The sequence below is a fragment of the Podarcis pityusensis genome (assembly GCF_964106645.2).
Source record: "Podarcis pityusensis genome assembly, chromosome: 4".
Taxonomy (NCBI): Eukaryota; Metazoa; Chordata; class Lepidosauria; order Squamata; family Lacertidae; genus Podarcis; species Podarcis pityusensis.
In genome coordinates, this window is record NC_138027.1 from 37,525,622 (window position 1) to 37,550,258 (window position 24,637).

The 24,637-nt window shown below is 44.7% G+C and overlaps 2 protein-coding genes and 1 long non-coding RNA gene across 7 annotated transcripts in view; 1 reads left to right on the top strand and 2 right to left on the bottom strand.

Moving 5' to 3' along the window:
• Nucleotides 1–17,133, bottom strand: part of MORC1 (MORC family CW-type zinc finger 1) — a 47,985-nt gene extending 30,852 nt beyond the window's left edge. For 3 of the 5 annotated variants that reach the window (XM_081002666.1, XM_081002668.1, XM_081002665.1), the window contains exons 1-7: nucleotides 16,844–17,133; nucleotides 12,178–12,231; nucleotides 10,294–10,328; nucleotides 8,719–8,787; nucleotides 2,480–2,567; nucleotides 1,599–1,707; nucleotides 1,137–1,296 (exon numbers count right to left, since the gene is read on the bottom strand). In XM_081002666.1, the coding sequence (XP_080858792.1) occupies nucleotides 1,137–1,296; nucleotides 1,599–1,707; nucleotides 2,480–2,567; nucleotides 8,719–8,787; nucleotides 10,294–10,328; nucleotides 12,178–12,231; nucleotides 16,844–16,914 (586 nt within the window). In that variant the 5' untranslated portion in view covers nucleotides 16,915–17,133. Of the gene's footprint in view, nucleotides 1–1,136; nucleotides 1,297–1,598; nucleotides 1,708–2,479; nucleotides 2,568–8,718; nucleotides 8,788–10,293; nucleotides 10,329–12,177; nucleotides 12,232–16,843 lie in introns of those variants that run through there. The other 2 variants (XM_081002667.1, XM_081002669.1) reach the window with 2 other exon arrangements.
• A 1,132-nt stretch (nucleotides 17,134–18,265) lies between these two features.
• Nucleotides 18,266–20,694, bottom strand: LOC308475663. The gene is made up of 2 exons (XR_013985355.1): nucleotides 18,914–20,694; nucleotides 18,266–18,449 (listed from the first exon to the last, which is right to left on the bottom strand). It is a non-coding gene; the product is annotated as an uncharacterized lncRNA (long non-coding RNA).
• LOC308475632 (uncharacterized protein C3orf85) lies at nucleotides 18,282–24,202 on the top strand. The gene is made up of 4 exons (XM_081002805.1): nucleotides 18,282–18,409; nucleotides 20,701–20,834; nucleotides 21,851–21,936; nucleotides 22,827–24,202. Exons 1-4 carry the CDS (start codon nucleotides 18,361–18,363, stop codon nucleotides 22,942–22,944), a joined length of 387 nt encoding a protein of 128 aa, XP_080858931.1. The 5' UTR covers nucleotides 18,282–18,360; the 3' UTR covers nucleotides 22,945–24,202.
• The last annotated feature ends 435 nt before the right edge of the window (nucleotides 24,203–24,637 follow it).

Genomic DNA, 24,637 nt, shown 5'->3' on the forward strand with positions numbered 1-24,637 from the left:
GAAGCAAAGTTCTTAACCTGAAGCACTATTTCTGGGTTAGCGGAGTCTGTAACCTGAAGCGTATGTAACCTGAGGTACCACTGTCCTAGGGATGCGAACGGGATCCGTTCCAGAGCCCCGTTTGCATCCTGAAGCAAACGCAATCCACATCCGTGCGTGCGCAGGTCGCGTTTCGCCGCTTCCACACATGCGCGGGACGTCATTTTGACCGCAGCAAAACCCAAAAGTATCGCCCTCCGTTACTTCCGGGTCGCTGCACAGTGCAACCCGAAAATACTTAACTTGAAGTACATTTATCCCACGGTATAAGGTAACAAAGGGAGTGACAAAGAGATGGGCCCCTCTCCCTCATCTGCCTGTTACTTAGAAAGACAAAAGAGAGTTGAGTTATGTGAGATAGAAGCAAAGCTACAGACTGGAAAGGCAGAGAGAAAGGGAGAGCGCACCATGCCTGATTTCTGCTGGAAAGACCCTCCTGGGGTGCTGATGCTGTGAGCCCTTCCATCACAGGCTCAGGTTGTATATACAGTGGTATCTCGGGTTACAGATGTCTCTTCTGTGCCTCATTTCCAAAAGAAACACAAACCCTGGTAAGCGCCTGGAACCCCCTGAAATCTTGCACTGAGGGATTGGGGTGGCATGCAACAATACTTTGTCATAAGTCTAGGTGGGATTAAATCGTTTTGGGGACTCTCCAAACGGACAAGTCTATCAAGGGCTAATACTCCTGGTGGCTGTGTACTATCATCAGATCAGAGACGGAATGCCCCTGAATGCCAGTGGCTTGGGAAGAACTGGAGAGAGCCATTGCCCTCGTGTCCTGATTGTGAGATTCTGGTAGTCATCTGCTTAGCTACTGAGGGAACAAAATGTGGAACGAGATGGATCTTTTGTCTAGTAGGGCTCTTATGGAGTCAAGAGAACGCTGCCTTTACTGGGGGGGGGGGAGGTGGTAGAGAATAATTTTTTTGTATCTCATTCATGTGAGAGGAGCCAACTGATGAACAAAGATCCAAAATTATTCAGGGGAGGGGGGCACCCAGCATAAAACAAAACCCCTGGCACTCATGTTTAGTCCTCAAAATGCTAATTATAATGCACTGGTTAATTAGAACTTTCAGGGATAATAAAGTCACCTGTTTTTCCATAAATGGCATCAAACTGCTTCACCAGTTCAGCATTATTCTTAAAAGGTGAATATTTGTAAATTATGGACAACTGTATAGCAAACGTCTCTGGATTGTCTATTATTGGCTCTCTTGTATGACTTGACCATGAAAGAATTGGGACTATAACCTGTAAAGGAAAACAAAATGAGAGTGGACCCGAATCAGGGATATTCTCCTTCACTCACACCTATCACATCTGAACAGGTAACTTGAGACAGTGTTGTTTGATTCCTTTTCTAACTCCCAGTGCCAAAGATGATGGTGCTGATAGTAGTATGAATAGCACACCCCGTATCAAATACCAGCAGCATTTTGAGTTTTATTAATGATGTTCCATTCCAGGAAGTCCCACCCCAGAAATTCCGGTCCTGATGACATCATCGGCAGAGCAGGATACAAATATTTAAATGACCAAGAAGACAGACATACCTCACTGAGACCTTCTGTTTCACAAAACGTCTGAGACAAAAGGAGGCATGTCATTGTATTCTCTTCCTTGGTGAATAATATTAAGTCTTTCCCTATGCGCATGGATCCTCTATAGTAAAGATACAGGAAAATACAATTTTTGTAATAGCTGCATTGTCTGGATGTTAACACCTTTAGGGCAATATAGGCAGTAATATAGACAAAGTGGGTGTGCTGAAGGCAGAAAGGGATTTCCCATCATTTAAGGTATCCCATACGTTTAAGGTATCTAATAAAACAGTGCTTCCCAAACGTGGGTCTCCAGCTGTTTTTGGACTACAACTCCCATCATCCCTAGCTAGCAAGACCAGTGGTCAGGGATGATGGGAATTATAGTCTGAAAACAGCTGGACACCCAAGTCTAGGAAACACTGCAATAAAACGTAAATGTGGCAGACAAATTATTGATGAGGGCCAGTCATTGGGACCATGTGACTCCTTTGTTACAGCAGACACAATGGCAACCAGTCTGCTTCCGGTTACAATGCAAAGTGCTGACCTTGAGCACCATCTGGTGGAAAGAGGGGATACAATTTCAATCATAGTAGTATTATTACTGGGGTTGGGGTTGTTTTGCTACTCTTATACATATGTTTCCCTTGATGTAAACCACTTTACATCAAGCCATTTTTTTTTATGAAAACCAATATGCAAGACTGTAAGAACAAATAAACAGGTTCCCTCAATCCCAATACTGAAATATATAATGCAAGCCAAATCACCTTTACGGTCACGATCGTGAAACAGTTTTTCATTCAGCACAAAGTTAACAATTCTGAATCCTGCCATTAAAGGGGTGTCTGTCTGACAAACAAAACCAACAAAGAACAAAGAACTCTTACGATTTAAGCCCGTTGCCATAGCATCCAATCATGTCAGGCCTGTCCCGCTTAGAGGATCTTCCGAAGTGCACAAGATCCACAGTTTTTCCTGCAACAGATTTGTAATAAGGCTTCCCTCTAGGGCCCTCACTAGAATTCACTGTTATTGTTATTTACAGATCAAGGTCCGTCACATTTATTAGCTTGCTTTATTCTCCACAGCAGAAATGTGGAGCTTGTGGACCTTCAAGTGTTTTTGGAGTCCCGTCAGCCCAAGCCAGCATGGCCTGTCATCAGGGATAATGGGAGGAGGTGCCATCCTGCAACTTCTGGAGGGCTACAGGTCCACCACTCCTGCTTTACAAGCTTTTGGTATTTTTGCCCCCAGAATTGCACACTGTGAGCTGAGGCTGACAGATTGTAGCTTGCGTAAGGCTGCCTATCAAGCTGGTTGCAGAGGTGAGATTCAAAACCACAACCTGCCACCTCAATGCTCTTAGCTTTGTTTCTTATAGCTCACCGCTACCAATGTATTTTATAAATGTATGTGTCAATACAGTGGTGCCTCGCAAGACGAAAAGAATCCGTTCCGTGAGTCTCGTCTTGCGGGTTTTTTCGTCTTGCGAAGCAAGCCCATTAGCGGTTTAGCGGATTAGCGCTACAGTATTAGCGGCTTAGCGGATCAGCTGATAAGCGGCTTAACGATCAGCTGATAAGCGGCTTAACGATCAGCTGATAAGCGGCTTAGCGATCAGCTGTTAAGCGGCTTAGCCCATCAGCTGATAAGCGGTTTAGCGGCTTGGGAAAAAGGGGGGGAAAAGGAAAAAACCCCCGCAGGAACTCACAAGACATTTGCGCATGTGCGAAGCAAGCACATAGGAAATTCGTTTTGCGAAGCACCTCCAAAACGGAAAACCCTTTCGTCTAGCGGGTTTTCTGTCTTGCGAGGCATTCGTCTTGCGGGGCACCACTGTACTAAGCCTGCACTGCAGGGGGTTGGGCTAAATGGCCCTCAAGGTCTCTTCCAACTCTACAATTCTAGGTTTCAAAGAATACCTCTGAACAACTAAACCTCCAGCACAAGATCTCTGCTGTTAGCAATAGTCAGTCACCGCTTCCTTCACCTCCCAAGGGAAAGCTTGCTGGAGAAGGAGGGATGGCATAGCTGTCAGTGGATAAACGTAACATCCGAACTGTGTGTTGTGGTTTAGTAGTAGTTGTAGTAGCAGTAGTAATCATCATCATCATCATCATCATCATAATTTTTATTTATACCCTGCCCTCCCCAGCCAAGGCCGGGCTCAGAGTGGCTTACAAGCAATAATAAAAACAAGTTGAATGATTACAACTTAAAAAGAACATTAAAATATTAAAATGTAGCCTCATCGCAGGAGGAGTATGAAAAGAAAAAAGAAAGAGAGGGAGGGAATCAAATTGGCTCCAAGCCAAAGGCCAGGCGGAACAACTCTGTCTTACAGGCCCTGCGGAAAGAAATCAGATCCTGCAGGGCCCTGGTCTCATGAGGCAGAGCGTTCCACCAGGCCGGAGCCAGAGTTGAAAAGGCCCTGGCTTTTTATTATTACTAGTAGTAATCTTATTATTTATACCCCACCCATTTGGCTGGGTTTCCCCAGCCACTCTGGGCGGCTTCTGGCAGAATATAAAAACATAATCAAATGTCAAACGTTAAAAACTTCCCGATACAGGGCTGCCTTCTGACATCTTCTAAAAATCATGCAGTTCTTTATCTCCTTGACATCCGATGGGAGGGCATTCCACAGGGAGGGCGCTACCACCGAGAAGGCCCTCTGCCTGGTTTAGGTGCAAATATGCTATGCTATTAATTGAATAATGCTAATAGTTTGCATTACAGTAACAATTTGATGGGAGAACGTGGTCCCTTTCTCAACGGATGTAAAGAATACATTTTATCCCCTTTTGAACTTGTGAAAATGGTTGCTATGGCGTGCAGTGTGGGAAATAGCTGTTATAAATTTGACTGATAGTTCCTGGATCTATAATATACAGCTGTTTCAGCTGAGGGGGCCTTGACGGATGTGGCTTCTCCTATTGCTGCCGACGGATGTGGTTTTAAAATGTGCACTATCTGACTATGATTGCTGTGAGATTTGCTGCTGATCCTCTGTGATTTTTGTTCTATGGTTGAATTTCATTTTTTTGCCACAGGGCAGCTAGCCTCCCTCTCTCTGTGGTGGTTTCTCTCAGGCTTCAGAATGATGGGGTGGTACAGGTGAAGGATGAAAAAATGTTAACCTGCAGACCAGTGGTGATCTGATAAATAAGAGTGGGAAATTCAGAAGCAGTTTAAGCATCTTTTGTGTGAAATGCTCCACAGTGTTTCGACAAGAAAACTCTTGCACTGTGTACACACCATACATTGAAAGCAAAGGACTCCCCCTCCCTTCCGCCAAAAAACACTGGGAACTATAGTGTTTAAGGGTGCTAGGAAATGTAGTTCTGTAGGGGGTAAATCACAGTTTCCTGGATTCTTTGAGGGAAACTTTGAGGGAGAAAAGCACATAGTTTCCCTCAAAGAATCTTGGGAGAAATCTTGGGAGAAAAGCAATGACAAACCTAGACAGCATCTTAAAAAGCAGAGACATCACTTTGCCAACAAAGATCCGTATAGTTAAAGCTATGGTTTTCCCAGTACTGATGTATGGAAATGAGAGCTGGACCATAGAGAAGGCTGATCGCCGAAGAATTGATGCTTTTGAATTATGGTGCTGGAGGAGACTCTTGAGAGTCCCATGGACTGCAAGAAGATCAAACCTCTCCATTCTGAAGCAAATCAGCCCTGAGTGCTCACTGGAAGGACAGATCTTGAAGCTGAGGCTCCAGTACTTTGGCCACCTCATGAGAAGAGAAGACTCCCTGGAAAAAAGACCCTGATGCTGGGAAAGATGGAGGGCACAAGGAGAAGGGGACGACAGAGGATGAGATGGTTGGACGGTGTTCTCGAAGCTACCAGCGTGAGTTTGACCAAACTGTGGGAGGCAGTGGATGACAGAAGTGCCTGGCGTGCTCTGGTCCATGGGGTCACGAAGAGCCAGACACGACTAAACAACAACAATGTGCTTTAAACGTATGGTGTGTACACAGCACTAATATTCCTTCTCCTACCGCCAGATAAAGAGAACAAATGTTGGAGATCCTGCCATCTTCCATTCTGTGGACATGACCAGGCCAGTGTAGACGTCGTTGAGACAGGAGTGCGAACATGCTGGGAATGTGGGCTAGGGAGAGCACATCTTTGAAACCCTGTCCTGCCATGTGATACCCAAAAACTTCCTGACAGCATGTGGAAGGCACTGATGGTTGTAAGTTGCCCACGACTCATTTCCATAATGCAGCATGCTCAACACAAAAGCCTGGTAGACCTTCATCTTGTTAGCATTGCATTTCCCCATACCTTCTGGAGAGGCAAGTCACTGCTGTATCTGCCTTGCCAATATGCTTATCCAGCTCAGCATTGATGGAGAAGCTGCTGGTTGTGGTGGAACCAAAGTAGACAAAATTGCCTACCACTTAATGATGGCTTTCCCCCTATGTTTTTAGCTGCTTCTGTGTTAGCTGTAAGCTACCTTGAGTCCCTCTCAGGGGAAAAGGCAAGGTGTAAATGAAAATAATAAATGAAATAAGATGAACAGAGAAACAACCTCCTGATGCCTCAGTCCTGTATACCTGAAGGAGTGCCTCCACCCCCATCATCCAGCCCGGACACTGAGCTCCAGCGAATCAGGTTACAGGGAACCAGGCAGAGGGCCTTCTCAATAGTGGTGCCTGCCCTGTGGAACGCCTTCTCAGCAGATGTCAAGGCAATAAACAACTATTTTACTTTTAAAAGACAACTGAAGGCGGCCCTGTTTAGGGAAGTTTAGGGAAGTTTTTAATGTCTGACACTGTATTGTTTTTATTATTTGGTTGGAAGCTGCCCATCTGGCTGGGGAAACCCAGCCAGATGGGCGAGGTATAAATAATAAATTATTATTAATATGACTGACGTTTTTCAGTCCTGTTAACAGTGTGGCCTGCATAAATAAGGAGACACCAGCACACAATGTCACATCCATCAAAGGGAAAGAAAATTTTCAAACTTTCAGCTCAAGCTTGGAGCACCTGTTTGTCAAAGCCTGAAAACAGAACCACCGTCTCCTCATCCTCACACAGCTAAAAATACCAACCTCCACCCTTGTTTGCAGCTGCTTCAAGCAGCTTTTTACGCAACGAACCAGCCCCACCTGCTGCTCGCCACTGCAGGTACAAAGTCGCCCTTCTTCCTTTCGCGCTGGAAGTTTGCACGCCAAGTTTCAAAGAATTAATTTGGCACAGAGGGGATTCTCAGAACCCCTGAGACGCCCGTTCTGGGAACAGTCTATTTCAGGCGCTGGTTAACCTAAGCTGCAGGAGGCAGACGTCGTGTTATCTCCTTGGCACCAGCTCCAAGCAGCCATGATCCCTTCTTACTGATTAAGCTGTTTGTACTTAACGACACCAGAGGGGGAGAAAACAGTTGACTCCTGGCAAAAGGAAGCCACCAGGCAAACAAAAAGAGAATTGAGCTTATTGACTTTCACCACTTGGAAACCTATCTCCACCTGGAGCAGATATGAAAAGCTAAAACGACAAGCGGTTATTTAGGGGAGGTGAATGGGGTTTTTTTGCATTGCTTGTGGGACTACTTGCTCACAGGTTTGCACCGGCTGCCAATCTGGTCCCAGTCCAAGTTCAAGGCTTCGGTACTAATGTACAAGGCCCTATACAGCTCAGGAACAGGACTGCCTTATCCCTTATAGTCCCCATAGGTGACATCCTCAAAGTATCAGAAGGCCACTCAGAACAGGCCTCTGTGTTCGGGATCAGCCTCCATGTCAAGATACAATAGGTGCTCACTAGCTGTACTTTCCGGGGGGAAAGATATGTTTGTTTTGACAAGCTTTCCCAACTGGATGATTGGGAAAACAACATGGGGCGGAAGAGATAAGGATTGCGTTTCCGAGTTTAACAGCCCAGACCAATTCAGTGCCTTCCATTCCACCCTTGTGTCTTTGCCGCTAAGCTTTAAGAAAGACTTTGAGTGCCTCCTCCACCACCCTGCTTGGTGATGCTGAGGACTGAACCTGTGACCTTCTACATTTGAAAAACATGCTCTGGCACGAGGCTACTGGTTCCATTTTAAAATGCGCCAAACCAGTCCCATGTGAACGCATCCTCAGGATCGTGCCAAAATCTGTCCTGCAGATTCTCCAAGACTTTCTTCACTTGAAAAAGAGGATTCCATTTCCCTGCCTCATTCCCAGGCACTTGATGATTTCTTTAGAACTGTGGTTGAGCTTATCTTATTAGTGTGAGGCGGTTAAGGGTGATGGGTGTTTTCTTCCTCATTCAGTAAACAGATCTCCAGCGCTCTGCAGTCTCCCTGCCCATGGCTGCCCATGCTTCCTGACCTGAAACCTCCTCACCAGAAGAGGAGTTGTCTCATGATGTCTACCTTCCCCTTGGCTTTGATGAAAGCACTAGCACCCAGAAAGGCTACAGAGTGCAGGCCACTGGTGAGAATTGAAAAATGAAAGGAAGGGCACTCACAAACAACTCCCTACCCACCTTAGAAGTAAGGTGAAAGCGTCAAAAAACCTGCACTCCACTCATGTGAATTTCACCAAAATTCTCTGCTTGGATAATTTTTGAAGGCAATTTCTTTCCAAGTTAACTGATGGAGAACGGTTGGGGAAAAAACACAGGAGAAATTTCTGGCTCAGTGCTAGTAGTTTCTCTTGAGCTGTCCTGTACACAAATACTCCAATGAAAACAGTTCTTTGGAACTAATATAAACTTATTTGAAGAATTTCTGACCCAATAACAGTATATATAACACCAGCAGGAGACGCGATATGGCACATATCGGGTCCATTGCCAATGTCTGGACATTTGAGGACAGAACTGGTACCAAGGTTTGTTGCATGGCTTAGTTCCTTCACATGTATGGGTCTTCATATATGAATCACAGGGAGTTGGACCAGATGAACCTTGGGGTCCCTTCCAATTCTATTGTTCAAGTACTGGAGTTTATTGCATTTACATTTTACACAACAATCCTGTGAGGTAGGCTAAGAGTGTACGTGTGGCCCAGTGAGTTTCGTGGCTGTGTGTGGCTTTGAATATGGGCCTCCTGAGCCCTAGAATGACACTGTCCTAGCACCCAACCACTCAGTTAAACGAATACAGGAGTATTAACTCACGAGGAGTCATGCCACATCCATTGTCCAAAAGGCACAGCAGAAATCCTCCTTGCAGGTCCTCATTATTCACTGCAAAACAAAGTGTGGAAAAAAAGGAAACAGCTCTTAATAAATATTTGGAAACCATACATTGGTAAGAAGGTTTGTAGAAGAACAAACAACCATTAGGTCAAAAAAGAAAATTCCCGTAATGGGAAGAAAATAAACAAACTGTTGCCCAATGAGGACCGAAAGTCCTCCGTGGGCACGGAATAGTCACTGTTGATGGGAAGAGGTGGTTAAAAAGTGGGGGTGGGGAGGAGAATTGTATGATTTCCTTGGAAGGGAGCATGGCCAGCTGGCTGGAACTTTGAACAGGGGGCATTCTTCATTGCAACACTTCATTGCCAGTCCCGCTAAGTTGGTCAACCGTTGCTTCACCTTCTCAGTCGAAAGGATATTTGTTGGCTTTAAAAGAGGATTAGAGGACAAGGCCATCAGCAACTACCAGCCATGATGGCTGTTCCACCTGTCAGAGGGATTGTGCCTCTGAATATCAGCTGAGGAAACTGCAGGAGAGGAAGAGTGCTGTTGAGCTCAAGTCCAGTTCCCACAACTCGGCCACCGTGAGAACAGGATGCTGAGCCACTGGCCTGATCCAGCATATTATTCTTTTGTTCTTAAAGTACAAACATCTCCCCCACCTTTTGGTCTAAGTTTGCAAGTAACGCATCTGCTGGTGGTGTCATTTCAAGGCCCCTAAACAAACGGACCAAGTTTAGCAGACTGCTCTCCCGTAGATTTCTTCGGAAGGCATTTCGAACGAACTGAACAGAGACTGCTTTTAGTGTCCTCAAGATTGCAGTGCATAATTGTAATCCTGGGCACGCCTGGTTACTAAGCAGCGAGTCCCATTAAACTAACTAGGATAAATTTCCGAGTTAACTTGCTGCAAAGGGATCAGGCTGCAAAAGGACTTCCTCAGATAGAGCTAACGGACAGTAGACCATGATGTCAATTAGCGAAGCCAATGGCCATGGGAGGATTCGTATTAATTAGCATGCATGGAATTAGGCCAGAGTCACAATTTATTTCTTTTAAAGGGGTTTCCTTTACAGAGTTATATGCGCGCTACTAGGCCTTTAACTATGTCAACTGGCTAACTGTCGTACAAGACAAAAATGTTTGAGATTCCCCCCCCCCCCATATATTTTTCAGCAGGAAAATCATGCCAAAAGGTCAAAATTATATTCATGTCAGAGACATGTAGAATCTGCCAAATAGTACATTTTGGCACAGAAGCAAATGTGCAAATTTTAATGCTATGCTGTTTATATTGTAATTATTTGAATGGTTTTAATAGATTTTTATGTGTATTCTATCAATGTTTAATTGTTTTTACATAACTGGGTTTCCCCCCTATGTTTTCAGCCATTCTTTTTTCTATCTGTAACCCACCCTGGGTCCCTGTCATGGAAAAGCAGCGTTTAAATAAATATATCCTCACCATCTTATGAAGCAATTTCTTCTCAACAAAACAGATAATGTGATCAAACTAAAGCATTCAGAAACAGGACCCCCATTTAGACAACTTACCTGTATATATGTCAAGTCTGGTGGCATCCGCATCTCTGGAAATATTGTTTAAATATTGTTAAAAAGGTTTTAAATGAAAACATTAGCGCAAGTAGATGCTCGTAAAGCAAATTCACTCTGTTACTGAACAGTGTCTATGCTAGCTGGAAACACAAAAACACTCTGATCAAAACTGCACTTAAATCATATGAAATCACTTGAATGCTACTGTACATATTCTGCACCAGTGGTTTTAGTTATATTGTATGCCACCTTGGGCTCTCAATGGGGAGGAAAGACAGTATAGATATAAAATTAAATAAAAAAAGATAATGCAATAGCAACTCACTTCAATGCAGTATCTATGTAGGAAAAAGGGAATATAAATAAATTTAACTAAATCAGTGGACATAACTTAATTTTTTTTATACATCAGACTTCTGAAGGAGTATTGTGCAAAGCTAACAGTCTCGAATGAAGTTGTAAAATATGAAGCTGATCCAAAGGAAAGCGTTAAAGCAGTAGAATGCAAGTCATCCTGAAATTATCAATATACCATCCCAGACTACCAGTGAGAAGATACTAACTGTGATCCAATAACAGGATTGTCTGGGCTTGAAATCCCAAGGGAGGCAACAAACCCAGAGAGGAAGCAGTAGAAGGTGAATTTCACAAATTGATTTGAAATAACCAACCACTTTCAGAGGGTGGAAGAAACAAATACTTTAACCAAGCCTCAAGACCAGGGGTCAACAAACTTTTTTAGCAGGGGGCCAGTCCACTGTCCCTCAGACCTTGTGGGGGGCCAGACTATATTTTGAAAATAAAAATAAAAATGAATTCCTATGCCCCACAAATAACCCAGAGATGCATTTTAAAGGACACATTCTACTCATGTAAAAGCACACTGATTCCCGGACTGTCCGTGGGCCGGATTTAGAAGGCAATTGGGCCGGATCCGGCCCCTGGGCCTTAGTTTGCCTACCCATGCTCAAGACTCAATCTGCTAGGGGACTAAGCTTCCTGGTAAAGCTGCTTGGAGGGAGTGCAATGATGCCACAATTCCAGAAGTCTTGTCCCTGTGAGCACCTTGGCCAATAAGACTCCAGCTTCCCAGGCTGAAGTGCTTCCAGATGAGTGTTCCCCACAGGATCAATGTTGTTCATACATGCACTTTTTTTTTTTTGCAGTGTCCACAGAACGTCTTCCGACCAAAAAGTCAGAAAAGTATTTAATCCAAATTTACTCTTTCCAAGGAAAATCAGGATGCTATCCAGACTATTGCTATTTTGGGGTGGGATTCAATCACACAATAGGAAGTTCAAGTTGCACTACTGCAGTTGATTGGGACATCTTGTGCAACAAACTCTCTTCCCCAAAAAAATTCCAGAAATTTTGCACCAGGCAAATGATGTGGAAAATGCACTGGGCAGTGTGGAATAACACGTGCTTCAGTCAATGTCATCTAACCTCCCCACAAACCAATTAGGAAGAAAGCTACATAAACAGGTCACCTGGAAGTGCCCTCTGATAAAAGGAACCACCTGTTACCAATTACACATTTGTTATGACCTCCCCTGTGATTTTAAGCCCATCTAGAAGCAACAGTAGTTGGCCATCCCAGCCACAGAGGATAATGTTGTTCAATTCTGTGGATAAGCCCAAATCCAAAGAAAAGACTTGTGCGGCAGGAGAAATAAGCTTTCGGATACAACACTGAATAAGGAAGGAGTATTCCAAAGCCATTTCCTACATTTGAGAAAGATTTAAAATCTGACAGCTGCCTTCTTGCGCCAAGTAGAACAGAACAAAACACATCTATTTCCACAACCTAGCATGACACACTCTCTCAAGCCCCAAGTACAGTAAGCAGCATAAAATTTAGTTCCTAAAAGTAGTATTTACCGGGAATTGTCAATCAGTTCAGCGATGGCTCCAAATAAAAAGTCGTGTGTTGTGCTAGAAAGAAGCATTAAGGGAGTTTTAGAAGAGAGAACCTGGAACAGCAACAAATCGAACACTTAAGCGTTATTTGGCATGCAGGAGAACAAAGCACCTCCTCTTCAAAACGTGGAAATGTCAAACTGAGGGCAGGGGAGAGAATGCTTGAATGGGGGTTCCTTCTACCTTGACACTTGAAATACAACTGGAAGGTGCGCATGCAAAAGGTAACAGCAATTCTTCTCCCTGAGCGGGTCGCACGATAACAGGAGATTGCAGTCCTTACGCAGCCCAGTCCTATGGATATTTACTCAGAGGTTTGATAGGACTTCACATTCAAGCAAGTGTGACTTGAGTCTTAATCCAATCTTTACTCAAGAGATAAATGCCACTTAATTCAATAAGACTGACCCCCCAGATAAAAAGTACAGACAGGATTGTGCTGCGAGAGTGTTACTGCCAGATATATCTATATATTATATTTTGACAACGAGTGACTGCAATGTAACAGGTTTGTTGTAGCATAAACTCTCCAGACTGCATATCATTTTGTCAGTTTCATGAAGGGGCTCTTGTTTCCCATACAGATTTGCCCAGGTTTTACACACTGCCAAGCAGGCCTCGCTCTCTGGACCATCGCAGACTGCATGCCACAGCTTCCTCTTGTTTGGGAACCTGACTCCACAGTGCTCCCAATGTTTGTAAGTGTATTCAGCTGAATGTGCTTACAATTCTCCTTCTGACCTTCCTGCCCTGCTCAATATAGGAAGTCTGTGGTGGGAGTGAAACTGGGAAGCGAAACACCTCCCAGACAGTGAACGTCATAACGCCTGAAGAGGGCTGCAGAAATAGCTGGGCGGAAATCAACTCTGTGGTTGTGTCTGGAGTCACCAAAACAAATGTCTGCACACAAGCGACAAGGAAATAATTGAATTCAAATGGCAGGCCATTACAAATTTGGCCTGCAACCAAAGTTGTGCAAATAACTCCCCTTTTCCACAAGTTTCAAGGAGGCAGAAAGAACACAGAAACACTGGAAGCTGCCTTGTATTGGATCAGTGATGCATCTAGTTCTGTATTGTCTATACTGATTGACAGTGACTCTTCAAAGTTTCATCCTGGAGACATTCCCAGCCCTACCAGGAGATGCCAGGGATTGCATCTGGGACTTCTGCATGCAAAGCATGTGTCCTGCCACTGAGCTATAGGGCCCTTTCCAAAAGAAAGACAGAGACTTAGGACCCGGTGTGGCATGTTAGCATTTGCAGTACTAATTTCCATGTAAAGATGAACATTTAGGCCACGTTTCAGTGGGGAGGGGGAAATTTGGCTCTTGCTGCCACAGCTTAGTCTGAGCTACGGGTGCAACAAGCTTTTCTGGGCCCAGCACACTGCATGTTGTGGACTGGGCCTTCCACCCCAACCACAATATATTGACAAAAACTGCTACATAGTTACCGTACTGCATCAAAATTATTTTGAACAAATTAAACCATTGAAAACAAATTTGATTAACGGAAGCCTCTAAATGTAACTTTGTGGCCCATGAAAAAGGCTGAAGATATAAACAGGAAATAATAACATGTAGTTACTGCACTGGGAGCTGTAAAACAGCCAAGGCCATCCCCCCCCCCCCCACAACATTATGACGACCTGCATATAAATGCTACTGATAGGCAGAAGCCTTGCTCAGGGTGACATTTTCTTAAGCCAGCCCTGCCCGAACACTTTAATCTATATATAAAACACACGTCAGCACCGTGAACTTGGCTTGCCTCGATTGGGATAATCAATAAATAATGGTTATGAACCTCATATCACAGGAGATATTTGTGGGATGCTGTTGTACCTCTTCAGGGGCACCAACATGTAACATCAGATTCGATTTTAATTGGTTCTGAAATGACCGCATGTGGGATTTTTTTTATTCTGCTTGGTGGGAACTGCTCTGTGGGAAAATAAATCCATCCTTAGTCTTTCCATGCATGGGTGCTGTATATATTGAACAAGAACAAAGAGCCACATGGCCCCATAAAAACTAACGTATTTATTTATAGCAGAAGCTACAGCAGAGGGAATTTATTTTATGAGTCATCTTGTAATGCAATAAATAAAGACACAGAACTTCAGTGCAATAAATGTGTTGATCTCTAAGGTGCTGCAAGACAGGGTCTTTGGCTATGTATACGCCAGTGGCTTAAAACACAGTGAGGTCCCCCCCCCCCAACTGTGTTCCTTGCACATTGGCTGAACACACCACAGAGAAGACAAGGATGCCATCACCTGATGCATGTTCCATTCCGTTTCCCCATGTGTGTAACTCCCCTGAACTCCTATTAACGAAGCTGTCATGTGTGCATGTGCAACAGCTGCCTCAAATGTCCACACCTCATCTTAGCTGTGAAGTGCACAAGACTTAGGTTTTCAAATCAGACAGAAGCTGGTTTGAGGGGAAACGCCCCAAACAGCAGCATTTCTCAAAGAACTAGAAGATAGATATGGACTATGGCAGATGTCATGTGTCCGCCACTATGGGACTGTGCTGGAACCAGAATAAACGGTAATGTGTACACACTGCCTTCGTTTTCCTTGCTCTAGTATGTTAACGGTGCAATCCTATAGGTGTCTATTCAGAACAAATTCCCCCTGAATTCAACAGGACTTGCTCCCAAGAATGTTTGGGCATGTGTATAGGACTGCAGCCTGCTACACCTGACAAAATCTTTGGACCGGTGACTCCTATTATGAGCTCACCTCTACTGGACAAAGAGGGCTGGGAAGAGGGAAAGGACGTTGCCCTGGGAGTTTGGAAACTACCATTTTCAACAAGGGGAATTCATATTCGGGGAGGCACAAGCAGCTTACCCATCACCTAGTTGCAATTCCCAGCAACATTTAACGAACCACAGTGCCCAGAATTCTTTGGAGGAAATAATGTGCTTTTGAATGTGCTTTAAAGGTACAATATGGTGCACACATGGCCTGTGGGACCCTGTACATGCTTACGTGCGTGAAACCTCCACTGATATACTCAACTGCAATTTATTTATGAGGACTGGGCTGCAATTTTGTTCTAAAGGAGGATGTGCAGCCACTGGGACTTTGGACAAGGTGAAACAGGGCATAGAAGTTACTGCCGGGCCTTTCCAGGATCCTTACCCTCCATGTTGCCTTTATTGTGGGGACCCTTTGCACAATTCTTCTGCTTCACTTCTTCATACGCTCTTGGAGCAAATCAGGGGATTCTGCTCCCTAATGAGCCTGTTTCAGAGTCAGACCAGCTGGCTGTGCCCATTTACTTGGAAGCAAAAGTGGGGCTCAGGATGGCTTTTCTTCTCAGTAAAAGCCTAGGGAAAGGGACTGCGCTCTGGAAGTTGTGAGACGACAACGCTCATAACTCCTGACAACTGGGTGGGCTGGCTGAGGCTCATGGGAGCTTCGGCCTAACATCTGGGTGGCCACAGGTTGCCCAACCTCTGGCCTAGGATTTGGCTGCATGCTTCACCCAGTTGCACCTTCCCCTCTTCCTAAGAGCTCTCACATGGTCCTCTTGAAACACAGCGAGCCTGGTGGCAAGGTAGCTCCAAGCAGACACACACAAAGAGCTCCAGAGAGCCCCCTTGGTGGCTCAAATGTCTTTTAAAAAACTTGGCTGGGATGCACAAGACTTGTCCCCTTCTCAGGGGAAGGAGGGTAGCTCAGTGGTAGAGCATTTGCCTTGCATGCATAAGGTCCGCCGGTTCAATCCCATGTGTCTGCAGGTAGAGCTGGGAGAGATGCCACCAAATCCTACACAGGTGCTGCCGGGCAATGTGTTAAATGCTGAGCTAGGTAGACTAGTGCTCTGACTTGATATGCTGTTTCCAGAACATTTAGATGTACAGTAATCACTGGTTGTTGTTTTTTTTCTTTAAAAAAATGTGTAGGGGTACTCTCATTTTCCTACTCATATTGAAATGCTGCCCCTCCATGAGGCCAAACTTAGATTCACAAAATGTTTAGTGGTATGCGTCCCCCCCAGAAAAAAAGCACTGGCTGTAATAAAACAGAGGGGTAAGATAGTAAGGTGATTCTTGCTCATGAAGAAGACAACTCTCTTCCCTGTTCTTCTAAGTGCTCAAAATGCTTTGCACAGAGCATTTATAAAACAAACACTGAATTTAGCCAAAGTCTCCAGGGCACAGTACACCACCTATGCTTTTTATTTTTGGAGCACCAAGTTGGCGTTGCCTCATTATTATTTTTAAGTGTGCTTTCCTTTTACTTTTCCTTGACCCAGCCCTCATTTCACAATGGAACAAGTTTTAATGCCAAAAAATACATGTCATTCCTGCCATTTGGAACACGCATCCCACCTGGGAAAGGCGGAGGCCTTTCCAAATGATCTCCTCTACCCTTTTAGAGAGTTTTTTCACTCTTCCTTTTTGGTTTTCAAAAAAGCAAACCCCTCCAGATTTGGACCTATTTTTTAGAAGCTTGTCCCGCTATAGGAAATGCAAAATTCCTTTGCAGCTGCTGGACCACCCCCTTCCTGCCCGCCCCCCTCCTGCCCATGCCTTGGTGAAGCCAACAGCTAATGCATTTGGCCTGCATAAAACGAAACTGGAAAAGCAAAGGTCGCTCCACTTACGAGTTTGCATACAGGTACTCTAGCCTCAACCCTGCCCTGCAAAGAGCGCTGTAACGCGCAGCGTCGGCCATCGCCGCGGGGCCTGGAGCGCACGGGTCCAGACGCAGTCGCAGGGCGCCCCCTTGTGGCCAGCGTGCGACGACGCACCTCTAGGGCCCAAGGCGAGACTTGGGGGTTAGGAAGGAGGAGGGTGGCGACGCCCTTCCGGCTAAGACCACCTTGTGATAAAGCTGAAGGCGATCGGGAAAAGCCAAGGAGGTTGCAGGAGGCTAAAGCACGGAAAACGCCCCGGGGAGGGGGGCTGGCTCCGGGCTAAGGAGGAGCCAGCCTAGCCTAACAGAAGAGCCCAGCTGGTTCAGGCCAACGGCCAAGGTGGTCCATCATCCTTGTTTTCACGCGGACCAAGCAGATGCGCTTGGAAAGGGCGCAAGCGGCACCTGAGCCCAAGAGCGTTTTTCCCTACCTGCTCTTTCTGAGCTTTCCTTCCACGGGGGGGGGGGGGGGACCTTTCCTAGCCTTCTCCTGCAGGAACTGCAACCCCCAAATCAAAGGAAGAATCCGAAGTTACATATATATGAATATACCAAAATGGAAGGAAAAAAGAGAGAGAGATGGTATTCAGTCTTTCTATCTCTGCATTCACCTGTTTGAGGTCCATGAGAAGCAGCGGATGTACAAAGCAAATGTCCTGTCGTGTTTGTTTATTTGTGGAATTTTATATCCCACCGTCGCTCTGCAAGGAGCCCCGAGCGGCGTACAGATACGTGATTTAAAAGCACAACACGATAAGCAGAAACAATTTCCAAACAAGCAACTTAAAAGCATTTGCATTTTTTTTTTTTTTAAAGTCCAAAAATTCTGCTTCCTTGGTGGCTGCAGTGCTCCCGGATTTTGGAACTCTCTTGTTAGGGATAATAATAATTTATTATTTCTACCCCACCCATCTGGCTGGGTTTCCCCAGCCACTGGGCGGCTCCCAATATAAACACAATAAGGCATCAAACATCAAAAACTCCCCTAAACAGGGAGGCTAGACTGGCTCTCTCCTTGCTGCAGAGGAACACAGCTTCATTCTGGCAGGCTTTGGGGAACTGAACTCACAGTTGAAGATCTTATTGGACATACGCGGAATATTTGATTATTTAGTGGTCTTAAGTGCATGCCCCAAACCATAGACAGGACTTTTGCAGTATAAGGTAACTTCACCAGTTCATAATGCAGCCCCCAAAATGGAGCATATTTGATATTGCTGGTACTCAACATTTAGTGGGTAAGTTCGGGAGGGGGAGGGGGAAGGGGACACGTCTGAGTTATATCAAAACTTCCATGTAAAAAGTCCAAAGGTTAGAAAGAGGTCGGGGAAACATGTCAATGCAACAGTGGACCCTGCCCTCTGCCTGCAGAATTCTTCCGATGGACATAGTAAATGATTGATAAAGCGAAGGGGCTCTCGAGTACATAAAATACCTGGGTTTGAGGGTTATATACTCTGCTGGAAAGGTCGAAGAATATACACCATGTCTGCCTCCGTGCTTCAAGTTGCTACATGCGTTGTATTGCTCACAGGTAAGCTTTTAGGCTCTGGCATCGAAATGATTAATCAACCCTAGTTGTGGATTGAAAAGAATAGACAAAGTTCGGTGAAGGAATTCACAGTTAAGCAAATAATAATAATAATAATAATAATAATAATTTATTATTTGTACCCTGCCCATCTGGCTGGGTTTCCCCAGCCGCTCTGGGGGCTCTCAACAGAATATTAAAAACACAATAAAAAAACCAAACATTAAAAACTTCTTTGGGTGCGCCTCTGAAGTGCCCTTCAGTCCTCCGCATTCACTTTCCGTGAGAGAGTATAAGAGAGCATGTAGAAAAAGAGCCGTAGAGGAACTTAAAAGCAGATTTCATTTTCAGGTGGCATCCTATAATGCTGGCGGAGCATTATCTTTTAATTGAAATACTTCTGTGGTCAGAATGAAGAAGTGTTGCTGAGCTCTTTTGTATGTTGCACTTAGTAACATTAGAACGGTAGTGTTGGGAAGGGTTCTTAAAAGCCTAATACAGCCTCACCCACCCAGTGATTCAGGACATCTGCTGCTTTAGCATTCCTGCCAGGTAGACATCCAGCTTCTGCTTAAGAATCTGTAAAGATGAAGAGTCCACCACCGTTCGAGACACAGCATGCCAAAGTCATGACTCTCTTATGGAAATTGGTGGTGCAGCCGCACTTGGAGCCCTGGGTACAGGTCTGGGTGCAGCTCCTCAAATGTTGGAAAAGGAGCAGAACAGGACAACCCAAATGGTCAAGGGTCTGGAGGAACGTCTCTGTGAGGAAGCATACAACACTTGTGGCTGTTTAGCTTAGAAACGAGGCAAATAAGGGGACACGCGGGCGTGGAGAAAGTGGACACAGAAAAGTTTTTCTTCCTCGCTGCATTTTAAATTGCATTTTAACCTGTATTTTTTTTCCTTATTATGTTTTTACTGAAAATTTATTGATGTTAGCCGCCCTGATCCCGGCGCTGGCCAGGGAGGGCGGGGTATAAATAAAATTTATTATTATTATTATTATACTTGGATCTGGGTCCATTGTTTTGTTGATTTGCTTCACAGAACGTGTATACAGCTTGATTGTGAGAAAGCCTCTGAGCATTTTACAGAAACCTAACATACAACATTAAAAATTATCAATAAAAGCAGGTATTTAAAAATATACAAAAGACAATTAAAGTCAACAGCGGCTAAAAAGGAAGAGAACGCATGGATAGACATGCCTGAACAAGCAGATGCAGGAAAGAGTACAGTGAAGGTGCTGGTCTGATATCAATAGGCAGGGAGTTCCAAAGGACAGATGCTGCCACGCTAAAATACCGATTTCTTACAAGTGTGGAGCAAGTATTGTGTAGCACCTGTGACAGAGCCAGTTCTGCAGTTTGAAGTAGTCAAAGGGTGGGGGGGTGGGGGGTGGGGGGTGTATATGGGCTTAGGATCTCCATAAACCCACAGCACAGATCCTGCAGAGCATCTTCATTCAGTTGACTTCACTTCCTGCTATGCTCCTGGGGTTACATGGAGTAGGTAAAAACAAATAAGTGGGAGCAAAATTCTACATGTGTTGGTATCAGAACACATACGTTGTGTATGGATACATGTGCCTTAACCAACACCTCCCCTTGTTGCTGCTGCTTTCCCCTGACTGGAAAACTGCTCTTAAGCGCTCAATTGGAGCAAGCAGCAATTCCGAGTTTTCTCTGGATTAACGTTTGCTCCGATTTAGCACTAAAGAGTGGGTTTCCCCTGGGAAACGGGTGGGGCAGGAGGAAAACTGCTTGGACCCTCGCCTGGAAAGCACAGGTTGAGCAGAAAGCCCCTCGGAGCTGTGATTTCTGGGCATGGGACGAGCGGATGTTTGGGCGAGCCCTTCGTGCAGATTCACATTGGAAGCTATCCAGGCAGTTTAAATCGCTCAACTCCATTGCAGTGATTTGCCCTTAGTGCACTTTAATGTGCTGGTTTTCAATGCCTTGGCTTTTCAAAGTTTGATGTTAAAACATCACTGTGAAATCTAATCTAACTGCTTCGTTAATGTAGAGTATTAATCAGTGCATTAATCATGGGAGAGATTCAGCTAACTAGTCCCTCTAGTGCAGTGCTTCCCAAACGTGGGTCTCCGGCTGTTTTTGGACTGCAATTCCCATCATGTGGGGAGAAGAGGGGGGATTCTTGTATCTGGACAGCTGACAACTTTTGCTGATGGAATGATCACCATGACGCCATGTTAAATTCCTGCCCATATGTATGAAATCTGCACGTTCTGTTAATCCATGACTGTGATTGCTGTGCCTTTGCCATTTCAGGGGTTTGGGGACTACCATTTGTCTCCGAGGAAGAAGCCAATGAGTTCTTAGGACTTAGGAGACAAGCACTTTTTTCAGGCTATTGGGATCCAGCTAGCCCCCAGAATGGCTGGGGTATGACCGTGGCAGAACAGGTATTCACAATTTTCTAAGATTTCATGGTGGAGCTTTGAGAGAAGGTCATTGTGGTTGGGGGGGGGGCAGAGGATTTGCATTGCTCACTTGCAGATTTGATGGGTGGTGTGGGTCTGCGTGGATTTCTCTGTCTAAAAAAATCTGCAACAGTAGCCCTTTTTAGGAGTTCAGAAATGTGGGTGTCAAATGTGAATGGGTCTGGGGGAGAAGTATCCCCCCTCAGCTTGTTAAAATGCCTGTCAAGGGCTCCCAGGTTTATGCAGACATAGCAGACCTTTACAGACAGAATCTAATGAACACAGTAGGTCAGGGATGAAACCTGACAGCAGGATCTCACCACCTTTCCCCCTCAAATCATGTATGTCCATTATTCACATTGTGAATGCCCCCAAATGCCACCCCCCCAAAGCACCTAACCTCTATTTAATTACATTTAACTTTTAAGTCATTTCAGTTTTTAAACAAAGGTATTATTCCACGAATTGCCACGAGTTCTGGGAGGTTTAAAACCATGTTCTATTGATGTTACATATATAATGAAACTATACCAGGTGGAGTGAGAGGTACTGATTTTCTTGTCTGTTCGACACTCTCATACATGGGTTTTTAGTTTGTCCGTTAATATTGTTTGAGATCTGGATCTCACAACTCTGGGTCTTATTGTTAATGGGCAAAGGGACAGTATCCATAATGCATGAGGTATCGTGGTTGAGAAAGGGTTGGTTACATTAAGAATGCAAGTACTTTAGCATTGCTATGCTAATATGGGTGTGGGTGGGTGAGTGAAGTGAATGACAATTCTGCCATGTAATCCAGTGTTTCTGTTGAGTGTTGGGTTATCCCCCCTCCCCCCCCCCAGGGAAACACACTTGAGGGCAGAGCAGGCTGTGAATTGATTGTAGCAGCAAAGTTATGGGAGGGGGCCGTTAAATGCTTTCCCATTCCTGGAGGGGGGGGGAATCTGATTCCTGAGGGTGGGTTGTTGCTTCTGGCATTAATCATCTGTTCTCACCAGGCCAGCGAATACTGGACATCGCTGAGGACGTCAGCACAGTACTACATGGATTTGGGATCTGTCGCATTTGATACCGATAAAGCCAGGTAATTTGCATGTGTGTGAAATTCAGTCTGTGTGAAGGAATCTCTGAACCTACTGAATTCAGTGAAGTGCATCTTAAATTCAAAGGCAGGATATAAAATGCCTGAAAGAAATTTGCATCGTTTGTGAGTTACTGCTAACATCATTGGCCTAGGTGAGCCAGCTTACAATTCTCTCTGTGTGTTCCTTAGACTTGATAGATAGATGGTAGATAGATAGATAGATGATAGATATAGATGATAGATTGATATATAGATAGATATATAGATATATAGATATATAGATGATAGATTGATAGATAGATCGATAGATAGAGTTGGAAAGGACCACAAGAGTCATCTAGTCTAACCCTCTGCAATGCAAGGAATCTTTTTGCCCAAGGTGGGGCTCCAACCCACGACCCTTAGCTTAAGAGTCTCATTCTCTACAAACTGAGCTATCCCACAGGCTCAAGCCATTCCATTTACTCTAGACTTGTGCAGGTACAAAGGAAAGGAACGTAGCTCAATGGTAGAGCATGTGCTTCGGATGCGAAAGAGCCAAGGTTCAATCCTCGGCGTCTCCAGGTGGGTCAGGGCAAGGCGCCAGTCTGAAACCCCCAGAAAATTGCAGCCAGTCAGTCTTGACAGTACTGAGGTAGATGGACCAATGAGCGTGGGTTAGTCTTATGCAGATCACGGGTTGTATCCAACACTGCATGAACAGTGCTGCACTCATGCCATGGGACTTCCACTTCCTCTCCTTTCCTCCTGCACTTACAAAATGTGCTCTAGAGGGTCCCACAACCCTCTGGAGGAGATTTTGAGGGTTTGCCTGGGGCTGTAGGGGAGAAAAGCAAATGTTTCAGTGCTAAACCTTTTGCAGGAGTCTGACAAAGAAATTCTGATTACAGGGACCACATTAACTCTTACATGGATCTGTTACGGGAATCGGGAGCGCATCTTCAGCAGCAGAAACGTAAACGCCACATTATTACACCTGAACCAGTCATTGACCCTTATTGTGCATAAAGTCCATTGCTTATGCCAACTTGACTGTTGACACCTCAGATGAACTGTACTATCCAATGGAAATTCTTTTCACAGGGACCAAATTAACTCTCATATGGATGTGTTGTGGCAATCGGGAGCAAATCTTCAGCAGAGGAAAAGTAAATCCCATATTGTTATAGCGGAACCAGACATTGATCCGATTCCTCCATTCAGAGTTTAGCCCATTGCTTATGTCAACTTGACTCTAAAGTGTAAGATCAACACCTCAGACAAATTGTACTATCTAATGGATATTCGGCATCCTTTGAGTCAACAGAAACCTCTTCAGAAAGACTTGGATTAAAACAGGCATAGGCAAACTTGGTCCTCCAGACCTTTTTGGCCTACAACTCCCATGATCCCTAGCTAGCAGGACCAGTGGTCAGAGATGATGGGAATTGTAGTCCCAAAGCATCTGGAGGGCTGTGTTTGCCTATGCCTGGATTAAAATAACAAGAGCAGAATCCATCAGGAAGCCATCCATCTTTCTCAGACGTATAGGAGGTGCCCAAGAGGTTCCTATTCATCTCTTGTACAGCTCTTGTTTGCCTCAGGCTGTAGGTCTAGAGCTGCTAAACCCTATTGTATCCCACACATCCAACAGAATATAAAAGAACACAACAAAACATCAAACATTAAAAGCTTCCTGATACAGGGTTGCCTTCAGATGTCTACGGAATATCACATAATTGTTTATCGCTTTGACATCTGACAGGAGCCCGTTCCAAAAGGTGGGCACCATTACCAAGAAGGTCCTCTTCCTGGTTTCCTGTAACTTCAGTTCCCTCAATGAGGGAGCCACCAGAAGGCCCTTGGAGCTGGACCTCAGTGTTCAGGCTGAACGATGGGGGTGCAGATGCCCCTTCAGGTATACTGGGCTGAGGCCATTTAGGACTTTAAAGGTCAGCACCAACACTTTGAATTGAGCTCGGAAATGTACTGGGAGTCAATGTAGGTATTTTAGGACTGGTGTTAAATGATCCCATTCTTCTTGTATCTTCAGGAAGTGTTGGTTATTCTCACCATCTCTCTGCCATCTCTTCCTACCTGCAATCACCACTTTTGTATTGCTTCCTTCTTTTGTTTGCCTTGTCCTTCCTTCTTCCTGTATTTACTATTCCAGCTTCCATGTCAAATATTCAGACAGCAGTTCTGAAACATTTCCCCTAAATAACCTACTTGAGAGTTGCTGTTAATTTCAGTGGACCACTAATAAACTTTGTTCTAAAAATTCAAAGCACACACAAGTGCCTTCCTTTATTAACCATAATTTTGCCTCTCTTTTCTAATGTGATGGATGTGTCTGGATGTGAGTGAGTCAAGTTTTGTGAAGTGGGCTGTAATGTTTGTCAGCTTTAGCTTTGAGTCAGGCTCAGCATTCCCTTTGCTTCTGTGTTTGAAAGCATGCTGGCTGCCCACCTTTCCACAGGACAATGATAAAAAGTGCTTCTTCACACCACACATAGTTAAGCTATGTAACTTGCTTTCACAAGCAATAATAATAATAATAATATTTATACTCTGCCCATCTGAACTGGGTTTCCCCAGCCACTCTAGGCAGCTTCCAGCACATATAAAAACTTAGTAAAATGTCAAACATTAAAAACTTCCCAATATAGGGTTGCCTTCAGATGTCTTCTAAAAGTTGTGTTGTTCTTGACATCTGATGAGA

Excerpts from the sequence above, each read along its gene's own strand:
- LOC308475632 (XM_081002805.1), top strand. The coding sequence starts at position 18,361 with ATGTCTGCCTCCGTGCTTCAAGTTGCTACATGCGTTGTATTGCTCACA. Across the intron at positions 20,835-21,850 it reads GTATGACCGTGGCAGAACAG|GCCAGCGAATACTGGACATC; the intron begins GTATTCACAATT and ends TGTTCTCACCAG. Across the intron at positions 21,937-22,826 it reads TTTGATACCGATAAAGCCAG|GGACCACATTAACTCTTACA; the intron begins GTAATTTGCATG and ends TTCTGATTACAG.